General features: G+C 42.6%; 1 protein-coding gene across 1 annotated transcript; it reads right to left on the bottom strand.

The window, feature by feature from the left end:
• Positions 1 to 4,571: 4,571 nt before the first annotated feature.
• snphb (syntaphilin b) lies at positions 4,572 to 15,986 on the bottom strand. Its single transcript, XM_040153866.1, has 8 exons — positions 15,973 to 15,986; positions 15,770 to 15,811; positions 12,137 to 12,289; positions 8,706 to 8,831; positions 7,911 to 8,018; positions 6,749 to 6,898; positions 5,910 to 6,555; positions 4,572 to 5,786 (listed from the first exon to the last, which is right to left on the bottom strand). The coding sequence occupies exons 1-8, from the start codon at positions 15,984 to 15,986 to the stop codon at positions 4,572 to 4,574; spliced, it is 2,454 nt and encodes an 817-aa protein (XP_040009800.1).
• Between the last annotated feature and the right edge of the window lie 838 nt (positions 15,987 to 16,824).

Raw genomic sequence — 16,824 nt, 5'->3', positions numbered from 1 at the left:
AAATGTCCATTATTTTGTAGAGTTGGAGTGGTCTGTAGATACACATTGTGGACAAATGAAGAAAGCTGAGATCAATAGCTCTTATCATGGATGAAAGGCAACTGCTTCGCTATATTCACAGAAATAATGACATGTATTATATTGGTATTTTTAAAGATCTACCTGAAATGTCTGCATTATCTTAGTTATACTTCACTTGTTTCATTTTTGCCTTAAACATTATCAGCTCTACGTCAACCTTGATTGACACAGACAAACAGAACAATCAGTCAGAACGCAGTGGACACACAAAATTTTGGATACCCATACAATCTCAACTTCAAGTAATTGCTTAAAATTCATAAAGTGAACAATAGTGCAAAATATATCAACCAAAATAGTAATTGAGAAAAAAACCCCCAAACGTTTCATGCTGCTTATTTCTTCACCGAAGAATTAAACAGCTCAGTTGCTGTCTGTTTTTTTGGCGTCTATTAACTATTTTTGCAGGTTGTGTCCAGGTGTCTGTCGATTCATGATTGGCTCATGAGTCTCTGACAGTCAGACAAATTTTGATTTTACAGAGCAGGCTGCTCATTTACCCTTATTACACACAAAGTTAAACTTCTGCACAAGGTCAGCAAATTGACATCAGATGTCACTTTCATCAAAGTCCCCTCCTAATACACACATTCACACAAAGAAAAATCCTAAATGTGATCGCAACCCAGATACCTTATTGATTAACATTTTGAGTGTCTTGTTAAACAAATAAAGTTGATTTATTTGCAGTGACTAACTCTTGTACAGTGGACTTGAAATATACACTACCAGAGTGACAGTTAAACGACACCACGAGAGCTTAAAAGTTAGCAGAAATATACAACACAGAGCACAGACTGAGCACAACTCACTTCATCCAGATCTACATCAAAGTGCCAAACTGAGCCAGTGAGTATCTACAAATAAGTATCTGATCATTATATGACTTTCCTATTAGCTCGAATGAATTTTATAGATTTTGTATGTGTGTTGTGGGAAACGAAAGTAAACCAAATTATGTGCAGTTATTTTCCATAATTCAATAGTTCAGCTGAGTTTTTTGCAAATGCAAGCTTCATGGTACAAGGACCAACCATATGAATGAGTACAGGCAAAATTACACTATAAAACATAATCTCCTATAGCCTGAAGCCCAAGAACAAAGGCGCTAACACAAACACAAAGAAAATGGCTGAGTGGTGTTGCTAAAGGAGAAAAATAGTTCCAGCAGGCATTCTGTGTAAAACCACAACTTACCACATTTAGGTTGTTGTACATATTGAAAAAACTAAAGATATCTAATTAATTAGCAAGCTTTAGAGCTGAGCCAGGCTAGCTGTTTTCCCCCTACTTCCAATCTTTATGCTAAACTAAGCTAACCACCTGCTGCTAGCTTCATACGGTATTTAACATATAGACATGGGAGTGATATCAATCATCTAACTGCAAGAAAAAATATGTGCACATTTCCCAAATGTCGAACTACTCCTTTATTGATTGAGCGAAACAGTGAAGGAGTGGAAAATATGCAGGCTGTGGCTGTAACTGCAGAGTCAAAACCCAGAGGGATGCTGTGCATAGGGAACAGAAAAGGAAAACCTTTTTTATGAGGTTTGGTTAAAGTCATTAAATCAGTGGCATTTTTTTTTCCAGTTAAATATATTTGTAGATTTGCTGCCAAAAATAAACTGGGGACGAACTTCGTGGATTCACTGAAATTGAGTTTGAGCTTTTGTTTGATTTCTGGAGATATATTCTGTAATCTTATGGTTTCAGAGCAGAGACACACCAAACAAACTGAATTGGGCAGAGCCAACACCTGCCATTCATATTCTGGAGAAGCTACTTACAATAAAGGAACAGTTTGGGGGAAATGTGATTATTTACTTACTTATCTAGAGTTAGAGGTCCCAAGTTAAAAAACAACCTTCCAGCACCTCTAAATTTTACTAACAAGAAATAGTTAACTTGTTGTTTTAACATTTCTGTTAGTGTATGGATTAAATGGGCAAGACTTCAATATTGAAATTCTGGTACGCTGATAGGATTTAAAATTTTATTTTTTTTAAATTTTTGGAGCCAGATTAGTCATGTCTGCCTTCTTATAGTCTGCATGGAGTCATTCCCATGTTCCCAGGGTCCTATGTTCCCATGATCCTATGTCTCCCAGGGTCCTATGTTAACAAGGTCCTATGTTCCCAGGGTTTTATGTTCCCCAGCTCTATATAGCACATAATGGGAACCTGAAAAAGATCTTCCCCAGCTCCGTACTTCACTTAATATGGCATGGGCTATTATGGGAACTTGTCAAAAGGGTTTCCCCAGTTCTGTCGTATGGCTCTCAATATAATAAGCCTACAGTTGAGAGAACTTATCAAATGGGTTAGAGTAGTTGTGTCTATATAGTTGTTTTGAAGCCTTGTTCCAATTTAAAAATGGATAATATTTATGAAATATTTTAACCTTGAAATGGGTCAAAATTCGCGGGTTAATGTGTGTTAACAGAATATTGAACTGGGGAATGTAGGACCCTGGGAACACAGATACACTCCTGTCTGCATGCTAAGCTAAGCTGATCACCTGGTGGCTCCAGCTTCATAAAAACTCACTACAGTTTATCAAGGATAGTTTAACTGTAGCCCTGTGGGAAATTTTGAAAGAAAGTGATTGATATCACTCCTCATTGTGCACCTCCACTACACCAGCTATCTCCTCATGAGAAGTAGATCTCCTCGGCTGGGAGGTATGAGGCTTTTCTACACCTGGAGATAATCCTGGGCGACTTGGACTCAACTGTCCTGTCTCTACCTGAGTTGATCCTGCTGATAGACCAACTTCTTCCGTACCGAGGTTTTTCAGTGTTGTCCCACCCTGCCTGCTTTCTCCACAGCATCCTCCAAACTTAAGCTCACTCTGCATCCCTGTTGATGTCTCTGCTAAGTCGCACAGCTCTTCTGGTGCTGCCTCCTCCAATCCTCCCTTGATATAGACTTGATATGGCCAACATGTTAGCTAAAAGTGGCTCAAACTGAAAAACAGGCGACCAAAATTTCTGAAATCCATCTGAACACCCAGACCGCTGATTTGGCTTTAGCCCTGCGTAGAAAACGCAGATCCTCTTTCATCTGAATGATACCAAATGAATGACCGTATAGCTGTGGTGCCAACTCAGAGGGCTGCAGAAAAACAACACAGGGTCAGTCGAGCTTGGCTCAACTTTTGCCATAGTGTGACATTATCCAGTAAGGTGCTGTGCTGGCTAATCACATACATGCAAATATACATTTCTGGTAAATTACTTTGTAACTAGAACACTGTATTTCTATTGTTTACCTTGCAATCGTTGCAACAAAAGATTTATTAACTGCTACTTTGATAAAGCAGACTTTTATAAACCACTCTGCAGTATTTCGGACTCTAAAATGCCTTCAAACTCATGGATCCGTTACTCAAACCAGATTTCGTGGATTAGATTTTCTGTCTCACTGGTATCTGAAACAATTTGCTCCCACCAACGCAGGACCTTCCTTTGTTTTAATGCATTCAGTCTGAATGCCTACTTCATGACCCTCCTCAAACTTAACATCAACTGATGTTAACTGATGTTGTGGAAATTTGGCCCAATTCTAAAATAACTCAAGGGCGACCAATTCTGTGTCAGAATTGGACTTTATCTGTACAATGCCTGCCCGGCATAAACAGAAGCAACGGCTGAATCAGCAGTAAACTGCGTTTGGCTTGACAGCATGGCTGAGATGCCCTCCACCAACTGAGTATGGGAAATGCCACTGGTTCTTGGCAACCTTAGTTGGTGTGCTGTGTTCCTACCCTTAGAATCATCCCGAGTTCTGTGTCTATATTGTCGTTTCTTGATAGTAGATAAGCTCCATGTTTCATTCTTGAAGACGTCAAAGACTCAAAGAAAAGCCCAATCTTTCTGCAGCGATAAAAGACGTTTGAATTTTGATTTAGGGTGGATTTTCCCGATGAGGCAGAGTGTAGCTTGTTTACTGCAGACAACGAGAGCATTTGGTTATACATGTACACAGACATACATACATTGTATACATACAAATACCATATTTCATGTATTCACTCATCAATACATGATGATTTTACATGCCAGAATTGAGTCAGACTACTAGGTTGATAGATCAATGAATCTTTAACATTTTCCCTGCACTTAAATACAAAACAATCAGTGTCAAACATCCAACCATAGATCATTCATTTCAGTCACCTCATTCAGTTTTGCACAAATCAGTAGTGTTAGCAAACATCTTGGTAGCAACAGCAGGAATCAGTGGGTGAAAGACAATAAGGAGCAGGACCAAACACAAGAGTTTACAGGTCAGGGAATTTAGTCATAAATGCACATATCCGGTTCCTGAAGCTCCCTTCAGCTATTAACCTTGATAAGAAATGCAGGACAGGAAGTTCCTTTTCTTCCTCTCCTCACATTACAGGCATTTTCCATCAAGCCAAAGACCCAGACCTATACAGGAGAGGATATAGTTAAGGACCACAGAGGTGCTGAACAGATTCTCTTCTTATATCTGTGATCCACCCAAGTCTCCCCCGCCTGCGGGGTAATGCCTCAATCCACCTCCCCTGCGCAGCGAGTGCAGTGCCACAGTGCAACAGCCTCGCAGCAGTGACCCTATATGATACATGGGCTGACCGTCACGGACTGGACCACGGCACAGCCATGCCACTGTTGGCACCACAGGGATAGCCACTGCCAGCAGATCAACTAGGAAGTGACGACTCCAGTAGCTTTTCTGAATTGTCCCAGAGTCAGACGTATCTCCCTTCTCTTCTGTGGTGCCCTCTGCGGCACCTTGTTCTTTAGATTCATCTTCATCATCGTCCTCATTGTGCACCTCCACTACACCAGCTATCTCCTCATGAGAAGTAGATCTCCTCGGCTGGGAGGTATGAGGCTTTTCTACACCTGGAGATAATCCTGGGCGACTTGGACTCAACTGTCCTGTCTCTACCTGAGTTGATCCTGCTGATAGACCAACTTCTTCCGTACTGAGGTTTTTCAGTGTTGTCCCACCCTGCCTGCTTTCTCCACAGCATCCTCCAAACTTAAGCTCACTCTGCATCCCTGTTGATGTCTCTGCTAAGTCGCACAGTTCTTCTGGTGCTGCCTCCTCCAATCCTCCCTGAACTTCCACCTCATTTCCTCCCACTGAGCCCATCTGCCTCTGCTGCCTTTCATCCTCCAGCCTGGTCACTGTTGTTTCATCATGCTTCTCTGTTGCAACAGCTTCCTTCTCTCTCTTTTCTTTCTCCTGCTTTTCCTCTTCCTCCACTCCCTCCTTCTCTCCACACACAGGATTCTCCATGGAAAATGCGACAGTAGCAGACCGTGGTAAGGGAGGGACCAGTGGTGTTTTGGAGACTGGGATTGGCTCTGTTGCTGTACTCATGACCGTTGCTGTGGTTACTGAAGTTGTCGTGGTGATGGAGTCCAGCTCCTCCTCCCCCTCATCAGACATCCAAGTGGAGGTGGGGCTACAGGCCTGGGATCGGTAAGTGCGTTGCTCTGCAATGGTATCCAGATCAGAGGGGTAACCTGCTGTTGCAGGGACCGGGCAGCTTTCAGTCTGAATGCCCGTCTCCCGCAGGGGATGCAGGTACAGGTGGTGGTGCGACAGGCAGGGGTGGCTCATACAGCTCACTCCACCCAGGCCACAACGAAAGGGCGCCAACCGCTCGCCTGTGCAAAGCTTCTCGTAGGTGGAAGAGTGTGGCATAGTGTGGGGCACAGAGTGGGACAAATTGTGAGGGAAAGAATGAGGTAAGGTATGGGAGAAGGTGTGAGGCAGAGAGTTGGGCAGAGAGTTGGGCAGAGAGTGGGGCAGAGACTTGGAGAAGGTCTGCGTGTAGGAGTTGAGTAAAGATGCTGTTTCCTCAGAGAGGAAGGCGGCCTCCAGCAGTAGGTCGGCCCGGCTGGGGACGCTGCTCTCCCCACAGCACACAAAGCCACTGTCCTGGGTGCCGTCACCTGACAGACAAGGAAAGTCCTGCCCATTGCCATTCTGGTCCGCCAATGCCTGATCGGTGAGCTTAGTGTAGGTGGAGCTACGGGTCAGAGAACGGGCTGGGGAAGCATCGCAGGAGCAAGACCCCCTCCCTCCTACTGCTGGTTTGGGTATTCCCCCTGGACTTTCCCCTGATACTGACGCAGGTGCTGAACCTCCAACACGGGTCCGACAACCTGGTATGGCTTCCCCGTCTCTGGCTAATCCAGCTTGGGCTAACTCCATACTGAGCAAAAGGTTCTCGAGCTTGTGATTCTGAGTGTTGATGTCCTGGAAGTACTTCTGGACCCCAATGTCCCCACTGAGACCCCCGGCATCACTGAGCCTGGCACGGACAGTGTCCACAGCCTGTTTGAGCTGCTGGATCTCCTGACGTGCCTCCTTCAGGGCCAGCTGAGCTTCCACACGGTGACACTCCTCCTCAACCCAGTCCTCCTGCATCCTGTAAAGCTGGCCTCTCAGCTCATCTATCTCTGTGTCCCTAAGAGGGTGAAAATGGACATGAGAAAAGGGAGAAAGAATGAACAAAAGAGAGGGGGAGGGATAAAGACGCAAAGGCTAGGGTTATAAACTGGGAGATTTAGTCAGGGAAAACCCTACACACTAATCAGACAATACAAGAACTAACTTTCTGAGCAGTTTTGATAACCCCTATTCCTATCTCATTATCTCACCTGTCTTGTAGTGTGTTCATCGTTTCTTTTAGCCTGGCCCGCAGGTGTCGGATACACACCTCCTTCTGCTGCAGGGGTGTAAGGTACTGCTCTGGTGGAGGAGGCCGGATACCATGGTTGTCTGTACATGACGTGTACTTCTGGTGACGTCTACACAGACACACAGGACAAGCAAATAAAGGGAACAGTGGTGTTTTTGAGTTTAACCGTACTTCACACTTCAGTGTTGCATTTTTATTTTTATTTTTTGGCATGTCTTGTAATTATGTCTGGGTGTCAAACCTCAATATCTTTTTTGGAATTGAACAAAAAGTGTCCATTATATCATAAAAGGGGGTTTTGGTACAAATACCTGGACCCTGCCTACTTTTAAACCTACATTAATTGCTTTTTTTGGCCACTTGAGTGTTGAAAAATGAGCTGTAAACAAAAATGGACTCATTATTTTATTATTATTATTATTATTATTATTGTTATTATAGAACATAGACTTGATATGGCCAACATGTTAGCTAAAAGTGGCTTTTTTATACATCCATCAAACACGGAGAACCATGTGTTTGTGCCCCCCTGACAAATATAAAGCCATTGTTCACCCTCTAGTTAGTAATATTTTGGTCTTCACCAGCTCCTGAGGGAAACATCTGGTTCTTAAGAATCTAAATGCAGCTCACTAGCTAGCTTCGTTATTAGCTAGCTATTATTATAAGAAATACAGATTAGAGCAGCTTTACAAAACTGAAAATGTACTTGGACAGTTTTTAGGAAATCAAATAGGGTAAATCAATTTGCTTGTCTGATATAATCACTAAAAAAGCAACAACAAAAGCTATAAAACTGGAGCCTGATTCCAGGCGTCTGTATTGCCACCCATATGTTTTTCAGCAATATAGATATTGACGTGAAAATGATAGAGCAGTTTAGTCTGATTATCAGGCTAATAAAACAGCAAGGGAATAGAAATACATGTTGTTAACCTGTCAAGTTCTGATTTTCACTGAGGTGAGAAAGTTGCACACAGTTTCAGTGTCTATTTGTAGCGTTCACTTTTGGTTTGAAATGAGTGCAAACACCATGCAAGGGAGGGTATTAGAACAGCACTGAGTTGGGGAAGCTCATCATCTCTATTACTGAGCAGGCCATACAGTGTCTGATGTCTCACCCTTTGGTGGGGCTGCAGTCGCTGCCTTTACAAGAGCCTGAGTTGCTGCTGCTGCTGAGGGAGGCGTTGCCATGGGGATCTCTATTACTGGGCGTAGCCAGTGTCCGCCTGGTCCAAAGTAGAGGACACATGTTAATCTGGTTCTGACAACACAAGGCAAAAAGCACTCCAGACACTGAGGTGACAGTGATTTCTGAGGTCTGTTGAGCAAAACCACCACGACACTGTTCAAAACCACTAATCAAAATATACATGAATGGAACAAACTTTAGTCCACGTCCTCTAACATGCCAGTACAACACAGGAATGCACAAATATACACAGACACATTACAAATACAGAGGCCAAAGCCACTGCCAACAGACAGCTCTGCCTAAGAAACAAGGACACACACTCCTTTGAGCACTGACAGTGATGTTGCAGTTTCTCAGAAAGAGAAAGGGAAACCAAATATCAAAACAAATCACACACTCAATGACATAATTAAAAGAAGCATTCCTCAAAAGAAATCAAAGGGAGAGTAGCTTTCACCAGACAATATGGAAAAAAGAAGAGAACAAACAGAAAGGAAGAAGGCAGTAACAGGTCAGACTAGACATGATGCAGTGGAAACAATTCTCTCAGATGTTTTCAACATCGTAACATCATGGAACATTCACAACAGTTAAAAGAGTCTCATCATTCCCATGCTTCAGAGGATCAACACTGATCGGGAGGAAACAAGAAGGACTCAGAACAGACCGAGAACGAGGGGTGGAGGGGGAGTTTGTGGAACGGCTGTGGCGGTCTGGAGACTTGGTAGAAGTGTATCCTTTAGTTGGTGACTTGGTTGATGCATAGCCTTTAGTTGGGCGCATTGAGACCATATAGCCTGTCTCCATGGGAACGTAGTCTAGCTCTATCAACCTGCAGTAGTCAAACCTAACCAGGCAGAGACAACAGGGTGTTAAAGCACAGAGGACAGCAGAGGACCACACTTGAACGACACAATGTGCATGCTACAAAAGGTGCACACTGTACTATTCAGGTGAAAAAACGCTGTCCTGCGTATAGCATGTCATAGGAGTCACCTAATTCATTCAGCGTCTGAGCAGCAGGCAGTGCAGATGCCAGCTATCAAAAAACACTCAAACACCGAAGGTGCCCAAGAGAAGTGGCTCCCTGAAAGCTTTACAAGAGGCAAGAAAGATAACTATGCTCTCATAGTCGAGGCTGCTCTCTTTGGCTTCTCGTATGAAACATCTATATGAATATAGATGTTTCATACGAGAAGCTGTGGATACTGTCGAAGTTTTTAGACAGCAGAGATTACAGCTAAAAGGCTGTTGGAGAATATTATGAAAATGGATGAATATGGAGCTGTAGTTTTTTGTAAACTCCCAAATTAACTTCAACTTTGTTGAAAAACTTGTAAAAAAACTCTAATAAAGTGCTGTTATGGATGCCGGTTTGTTTTAGAATCTGGAACACACATTCACTTTTTTTAGAAAGGTCGATGAAAGAAATTCTCAATGAGAGATTGCATTGTGTTACTAAAGCAAGTGGAACAGATGCTAGCCTGGATGTGATGTCTCTTCGTCTTTTTATTGACCTTATGCAGCCTGCTGGTTGGTGGACTTTGGAGCCTTTGAGTGAACCTGGCTAGCTGTTTCCCTCTGATTCCAATCTTTGTGCTGGGCTAAGCTCAAAACCTGCTGGCTCTAGCTTCATACTTAATGTTCACTCAAGATGAGACTGATATTCATCTAACTCTTGGCAGGAAAGCGAATAAATGCCAAACTATTCCGTGAAACTAATTAATGCCAGACAATGGACGCGTTCGCAAAAATCACAGTTGAGACCACGTAAAACCACATACATCATCTAAATAATAATGTTGAAAAAAGTAAAATAAACACACATTTTCACCTTTAACCATTGCTATTATCCTGCTAAAGAAAATATAGTTGTTGAGTATCAAAGTACAGTTATATCAGTATAAGCCAGGACAAGAAAGGGTGATCTGTGATGGGCAACTTCTGTCAAGACATCCCTTGCTGATAATAAACACTGTAATGCTTTATAATCAGTGATACTGCATGACACATAATGAATGTTAATGACCTGTTACTTTAAAACGACATGACTGTTGCCCAATCACTGGCCTCCACAGAGGGAGGAGGGGACAAGCAAGGCCAATCAGAGAAGCCATGAGGGATTTGCACACAGGACATGATAACTCCACAAAAACCTGGAAACAGTGTCGAGGCCAATGCACACAACCATTGTTATATTTAACACAATAACACAATGATGTGTGATTCTGACTTCTTTGTTTAAAAATACACAGTACATCTTTTTTTTTGTGCTATACCATCTTCCTCAAGTTTCTTGCCAGAGCTGTGCTTGAGTAAACGTGTCCTGTGTGATACAGAAAGGGAGGAGGCCAGATATTGACTGCTCAGTGTTTCTTTGAAAATCAATATATGACAAAAGCCAAGAAATTAACAGAACAGAAAGAGGCGTGGGAAGCAGCTGAAGCAGTGAGCCTGGAGAAGGACAGAATAAACAGCACAAGAGTGTTGAAGGTTCGACAGTCTATCCCATCCAGTCTGCTGGGATAGAACCTGTGTCTGGACTGTGGGTGATGGGTGACGGTCTGTGCATGTAGTGGTAGGCTGTAGGCTGTGTTTTCCGGCAGCCAGGTGTTGGTTATTGTGAGTTAGCAGAGTGCAGAAATATTCCTCTACGCTGTGGTTTGTTACTGGTGGAGACTTTACTCAAGAGGCATTCTAGATACGTTGGATAAACCATTTTTTAAAATAATCCATATAGCACATTCTCATTTCAGGCAATGTCGGTGTCTCACCAACTCTCTGCTGCGGAACCGGTTGGTGTTTGTAAAAAACATCGAGCAGCTGTGGTGAACCAGTGATCACCTGTGATCACAGTCTGCTTCCTCTGCACAACAATAGCGATTTTTCTAACGTACATGAAGCCGCTAAACACAACTTCATGCTATGAAAAAATACATAAAACCGGGACCAAAAATCCAAAATCCCAAATCCTCCAATTCTATTGTAAAAATTTACCTAGTGACACTACTGTACATATATCAGTAGTGTGTTTCCCTTGCTTTATCCTGCAATAACATCAGTAGACTTAGAGGCGATGTAACAGAAAAGCAAACACACAAGTCTGTGTTGTTTGCTATTGCTGATGCCAACTTCTGAATCTGAATATGAACGCTGAGAACTCCAGTTGGGATCTCAGTGTTGTTTTCGTGTTCTATATAATGGAACTGGGACCTAACTTCAAACTCTGAGGGATATTTGTTACATTTCAAACGTGTTAACTAAACCCCGCCCTCGGACAGTGATGGACCATTCATAGCGTAGCAACCATAGCTAGGCACGGCAGGCCCGTCAAGCTTTGGATTTTTCCACACGCTGAAGTCGCAAAAACGGGGCTGTAGTAAGAGAGCTAACGTTAGAAGTTCTCCCCTGCTCTTTACTGGATATGGGGAAATCCGCACTCCCGGCGCAGTCCCGGCAAATATTACCTAAGGCAGTGTTGAGTCCTCTCTCTTGTAACCTTAAAAGTCAAACACACTGTTTGAAAGTGAAAACAAGGATTGGGCTGAGCAGCCAAACAGTGTAAACTTAGAACAAAATAATAATGAGCATTACACTGCAATACAGGCTCAATCTTTATTTCATGTCTTTTATTTCACTGTCATGTATTTAAGAATAAAGTAACAATAAATTTCATATTTAATAGAATAGAATATTAAGAAGAGTCAGTCGGAAATATTTAAAAGTCAGCTGGAGACGGTGTTTTCCACCATGTCTTGGAGCTAATGTTATCTTAATGAAGCAGCAAGCTACAGCTGTCATTTTAGCCGGCAAAACTGATAATCGTTTGTTGAAATGAGAAGCTTCTTTTGTCTGCCTCTGTCTGAAATCAATGTTTCAAAAGTTACTGTGAATATTGAGTTGTAAATCCACCACCATTATCATTATGAACTGCAGACGCGCAGTGCTAAAATGGAAAGCTTGACAGGCGTAGCATTAGTAAGGGCGACAGGGCTTAGTAAACAGTTAGAGGATGGAGGGGAAACCGTGTCTAAGTAAGACATGTGCCTGTGTGCTGTTGCTGGTCTTGTTTTAGTGGCTACAGTGCATGCTGGAGCTACAGCTACAGCTACAGAGCATGCTCTCTGAGACTGTAACTTAAGTGTGTCTCACGCAAGGGGCGCGGGCACAGGAATGGCAGCCGCCGCCGTGGCCGCTGGCGCAGTCGTCCCCGACCCTGCCGCCAGCTTGGGCGCCGGCACGGGCGAGGAGGCCAGTATTTGCTGCAAGCGCCGTTTGGGCTGCAGCACCTTCAGAGGGTTGAATCTGAGGAAAAGAGACCAGAGAGAGGAGGATACCACAGCTACAGATTGATCTGTGGCTACACATTACTATGGCAAGAAAACCAGTACAACCACCAAAACCATACATCTTGGCTCTAGTTTATGAGGGCATTTATCTGTCTGTGATCCACACATCCATATGGTTTGCAACCTCTGGATGAGAATACTGATTAAAACGCTTTAAATCCCCTGACACACATTATTATATGTGGATTTTTGGCAATATGCAGTAGAATTACTTGAATAAAATAACTTCATTACTTGTAATGCCCATAGCAATACCAAAAGTAAACAGGTAAAGGAAGTCCAGTAGCTGTGGGAGAAAACACATCAATATACTATACTCAATAAACTGCGCTCAGGTTGCAGTAAACCTGCTGTTCATTGGTCAGTGTGTAGGAGGTGGCTGACTGCATCTAATTTATTTTAAGCCCATCCTCTTGTCAAACATACCACAGCTGTTCCATCAGCATGATGAGAGCTTTCTGAAAACAGTACAGAAACAAATTGGGGTAAACTGCTGACACAACATTGACTGCAAAGGAAGATAGAGTGAGAAGGAGAGAGCTGAGTAACAGCCGAGGGTACCACTTTCTAATGCGGCACCCGTTACAAAGGGGCTGCCAGGTTGTGGACAATCTCTGTGGCAGCTGAGGAATTGTTCCCGGAGTGTCTCGTTTTCTGAAGCCATCGAGTCCCCAAGTCATTAATAACAAGGGTACAGGTTGCCCTCTTTCTATGAAACCATCAGAAAAGTCACCTGCAGCTATAAATGTTAATAAGTTGTTAATAAAAAGCTAAAACGACAAAGCAGGTGTCCTGCTGGAGGAGGATAAACACCAGCCGGAGAAATCTCTCACAAACCTAAAAGGGCTTATTAATCACTAAAGCATTAATACATGATTTATTAAATATTAATTACAACTTGTAATTCCTGTATAATGGGTCCCTTGTTAGAAAGCAGCAGGCTACTGAGTTGAATCAGAGTTCTTACAACATCTGATGGAAGTGGAGGAAATCTGATGATTTGATAATCTGACAAGGACCAACATCACTGAGCTACACAAAAATGAGAGAAATGCAACAAAGGTTTATGAAAGGACACTGTAAGAGTAAATGTGAATGAACAGGCTATGGTAACATTTTTTTATACAATTTCATTGTATGAACCAGGTACTAAAAAAATACTTACTGGTTCCTACTTTTACTTGAATGTGTTTTTGGTACAGTGGAAGAAAACAAGGTTATGGGGAACAAGAGTGTAACAATTGGATATTTTAGTATTTTTTGTATACTAATGCAGGATACCTACAAGGTATAGCACTGGGAACCAAAAAAGAAGTTTAGGAAAAATTGTGTTAACTGCCTTGTTTTTACTGTGTAATTAAAATACAACAAGGAGAATAACAACACATTATATTACAGCCCACATATCTTATTCTTACTGTGTAAGAAAAGAATAAATAATTACTAGATTCCTTATTAAACATTAAACATAATATAACACATCTATAATATAACACATCTATATGCTATATTATTACATTACTTTAATATGTTATAGTTTTGTCCTTGGATCACAATAGATGCCTTCCATAGCTTGTGCATTTGAGAAAGGTAAGTCTTTTTTGTACTCTGTACATTCTGCTTATTTCAAGTTATACGATGATGTTTAATAATGAGTAAAGCATGTGTGTTTTACATTATACAGTCGGAAAAAAGTATGCAGGCTCTAATATAAATTGTTGCTGTTTTCTCCTTTTTACTCTCGAATTACACACAAGAACAGCTGTTAACATAATTTCCCCAAACTTTGTTTCCCTGTGCTGTACCCTTTAGGTACCCAGTATTTACAAAAATACATTAGAGTATAATTTATTACTCTTTTCTCTTTAGAATATCCATCTGTTACTCCCTTGTTCCAAATAGTCTTGTTTTCTTCAACTTTACATACATTTAGGTTCCGACAGAAACCAGTAAGTATTTTATTTGTGCCTGGTTCATACAACAAAGTTCCGGTGTAAATCATTGTAGGTCACTGATGGGCGTATGTAAAGGCTGTATTATAAAGTGTTAGCCGGAATGCATTAATACACATCAATGCAGCGACACCTGGGTCTATGGTGCTAGAGGAAACACCTGGAACCAAATGCATAAAACTCTCTGTACACACAAAGACAAAAATATCCCGATGCCTTCTTCTGTCAGGTTTATGAAGCCATGCTTCAGTGATCCTGCTTTAGGAAGGTCAATCATTATGAAACTGGGTGCACCTACATGAGCCCACAGTTAGCCAGAGATGGATGTAGACAGACCGTAATCATACTGTATGATTGCATATCGATGCTTCTGCCCGCGTCGCCAGTCTCTCAATAAAAAGAACATACAAAAAAAGTTGCAATTTATCATTACAAGCTGGCATTCTGTGGCTATCTACTGTGCCTGTATTATCATGAATTCATCACATGTACCTGTTAATCATGTAAAAACACTTTACAAAGTGAATGATCACACAAAAGTAATGAATGCCCCTTTGACAGTCAACTTACAAAATGCTTTGGGTAGACTGCAAAAAAATCACAATCAGTGAAATTGACTAACAGCCTGAATGAACTACTTTTCTTTTTAGTATCATTCTCTCACATTCATTTTTATCTCCACCTCATCCTACTGTATAACCCTTGGCTTACTCTAGAAAACCATGAAGTGCACACATTCTCACTACACTGTCTGTTTTTATTAATTAATTTACGCGTGGGAAATGACATATGCATGGTTTTGTGCTTATGCAAATAATGGCAGTTAAACCTTTCTTTCATTCATCCATCCATTAGCTTTCATCCTTTATCCTTTTGAGGGTCCCGGAGGGGGGTAAAGCCAATCTCAGCTGACATTGGGCGAGAGGCAGGGTGCACCCCGGACAGGTCGCCAGGCTGTCACAGGGCCGACATATAGAGACAGACAACCAGTCACGCTCACATTCACACCTACGGGCAATTTAGAGTCGCCAGTTAACCTGCATGTGTTAGGACTGTGGGAGGAAGCCGGAGCACCCGGAGGACACCCACACAGGCACAGGGAGAAAATGCAAACTCAACACAGAAAGGCCCCAGAACCTTCTTCCTGTGAGGTGACATTGCTAACCAATGCACCACCCTACTGCCCTTAACCTTTCTTATCCAGTCTAATTGTTTATATGAACCCTTTATATAACACAAACGAACACTGACATACATTAATAAAATAGGCCACGCAGGATACCCATTACACATAAAAAACAAAGTGTCTCTGCTAGTATACTTATCTAACATATACGAGGGATGTGAATAGAAGATGAAAAATCAGGGCTCCTCATTCGGTACCTACCGCCGAGAGCCCGATGCAGACCTCCGATTGGCCGGTGCAGGGGCAGACATTGGGCCAGACAGCCTCTTGCACAAACTTCAGTTTCTTCTGTCCTCACTTTCTCTCTCTGCTCTTCAGCTCACCGGTCAGAGCCTGGAGCCTGGAGGAAAACACATGCGTGACCAGTGAATGAGCACGCACACCCAGGGAGGAGAGAGATTAACAAGAGCAGTGACACCCTGACAAAGAACAAAAACTAGACACACACACACAAATAAGGAATGAGTTTCGCTGACGGCCTCTATGTTCGGCTCTAGATACCTCAGCAGCAGCATGGTGCCGCTGACTCAAACTGACACTTAGCTGGCAAAGACAGGGCATCAGCGTTCAGCAGCCAATCACCTCCCAGCCATGTGGGAGAATTAACCAATCATCACTCCTCTGTCTCATCCCGGGCCAAATACTGGTGAGAGCAGCAGAAGTGAGCAGAGGGAACTGACATATGCATCTGTATCTGTGTGTGGGGACCGATACACGTGTGTGTGCTTGTGTTTAGCGACTATGTGCGTTTGTTAGTGTGTGACCTTATGTTAGAGCGTCCGTCTGCCTCTCTCTGAGTAATCAGACACACACGTGGCTGTGAGGACGCTGAGTGATGAACACAGAGCAGTGCCTGCCTCCAGTCTCATAAACATTTCATCAATACGCCCATCAGTGACCTAGCAAAGCTCCCCCTGGCATTATGCCGCCGGAAAGGCCAAATGTCTGCCACAGCTGTGGTATTCTTGGTGTACGTTGATCCAAAATAAAAAAATAAAGTAAAATAAAGTGAAATTATGAGATAGAGAGGGAGGCTGAGAATAAGTGATGAGATAGAAGGAAAAAGACAAAGAGGAAACGAGGAGGATTAGTCTCATCAATAATACATCACATGCAACTTGGTAGGCTCTTCAGTGCCGTGTGTGTATGTGTGTAAATGTAAGGCACCTGCTGTGAGTCACCTTCCTGCTGTAACACCTGTGTTGTCTCTCTGCCATCTGCCAACCATGACTGACTCAAACCCCCCCCCCACACACACACTACATCAGTGATGAGAACATATTTAGGTGGACTAATGCCAATACACACACACACACACACACACACACACACACACACACACACACACACACA

Source organism: Xiphias gladius, chromosome 18 (assembly GCF_016859285.1).
Source record: "Xiphias gladius isolate SHS-SW01 ecotype Sanya breed wild chromosome 18, ASM1685928v1, whole genome shotgun sequence".
NCBI lineage: Eukaryota > Metazoa > Chordata > Actinopteri > Istiophoriformes > Xiphiidae > Xiphias > Xiphias gladius.
This window is presented reverse-complemented; position numbering and strand designations above follow the sequence as displayed.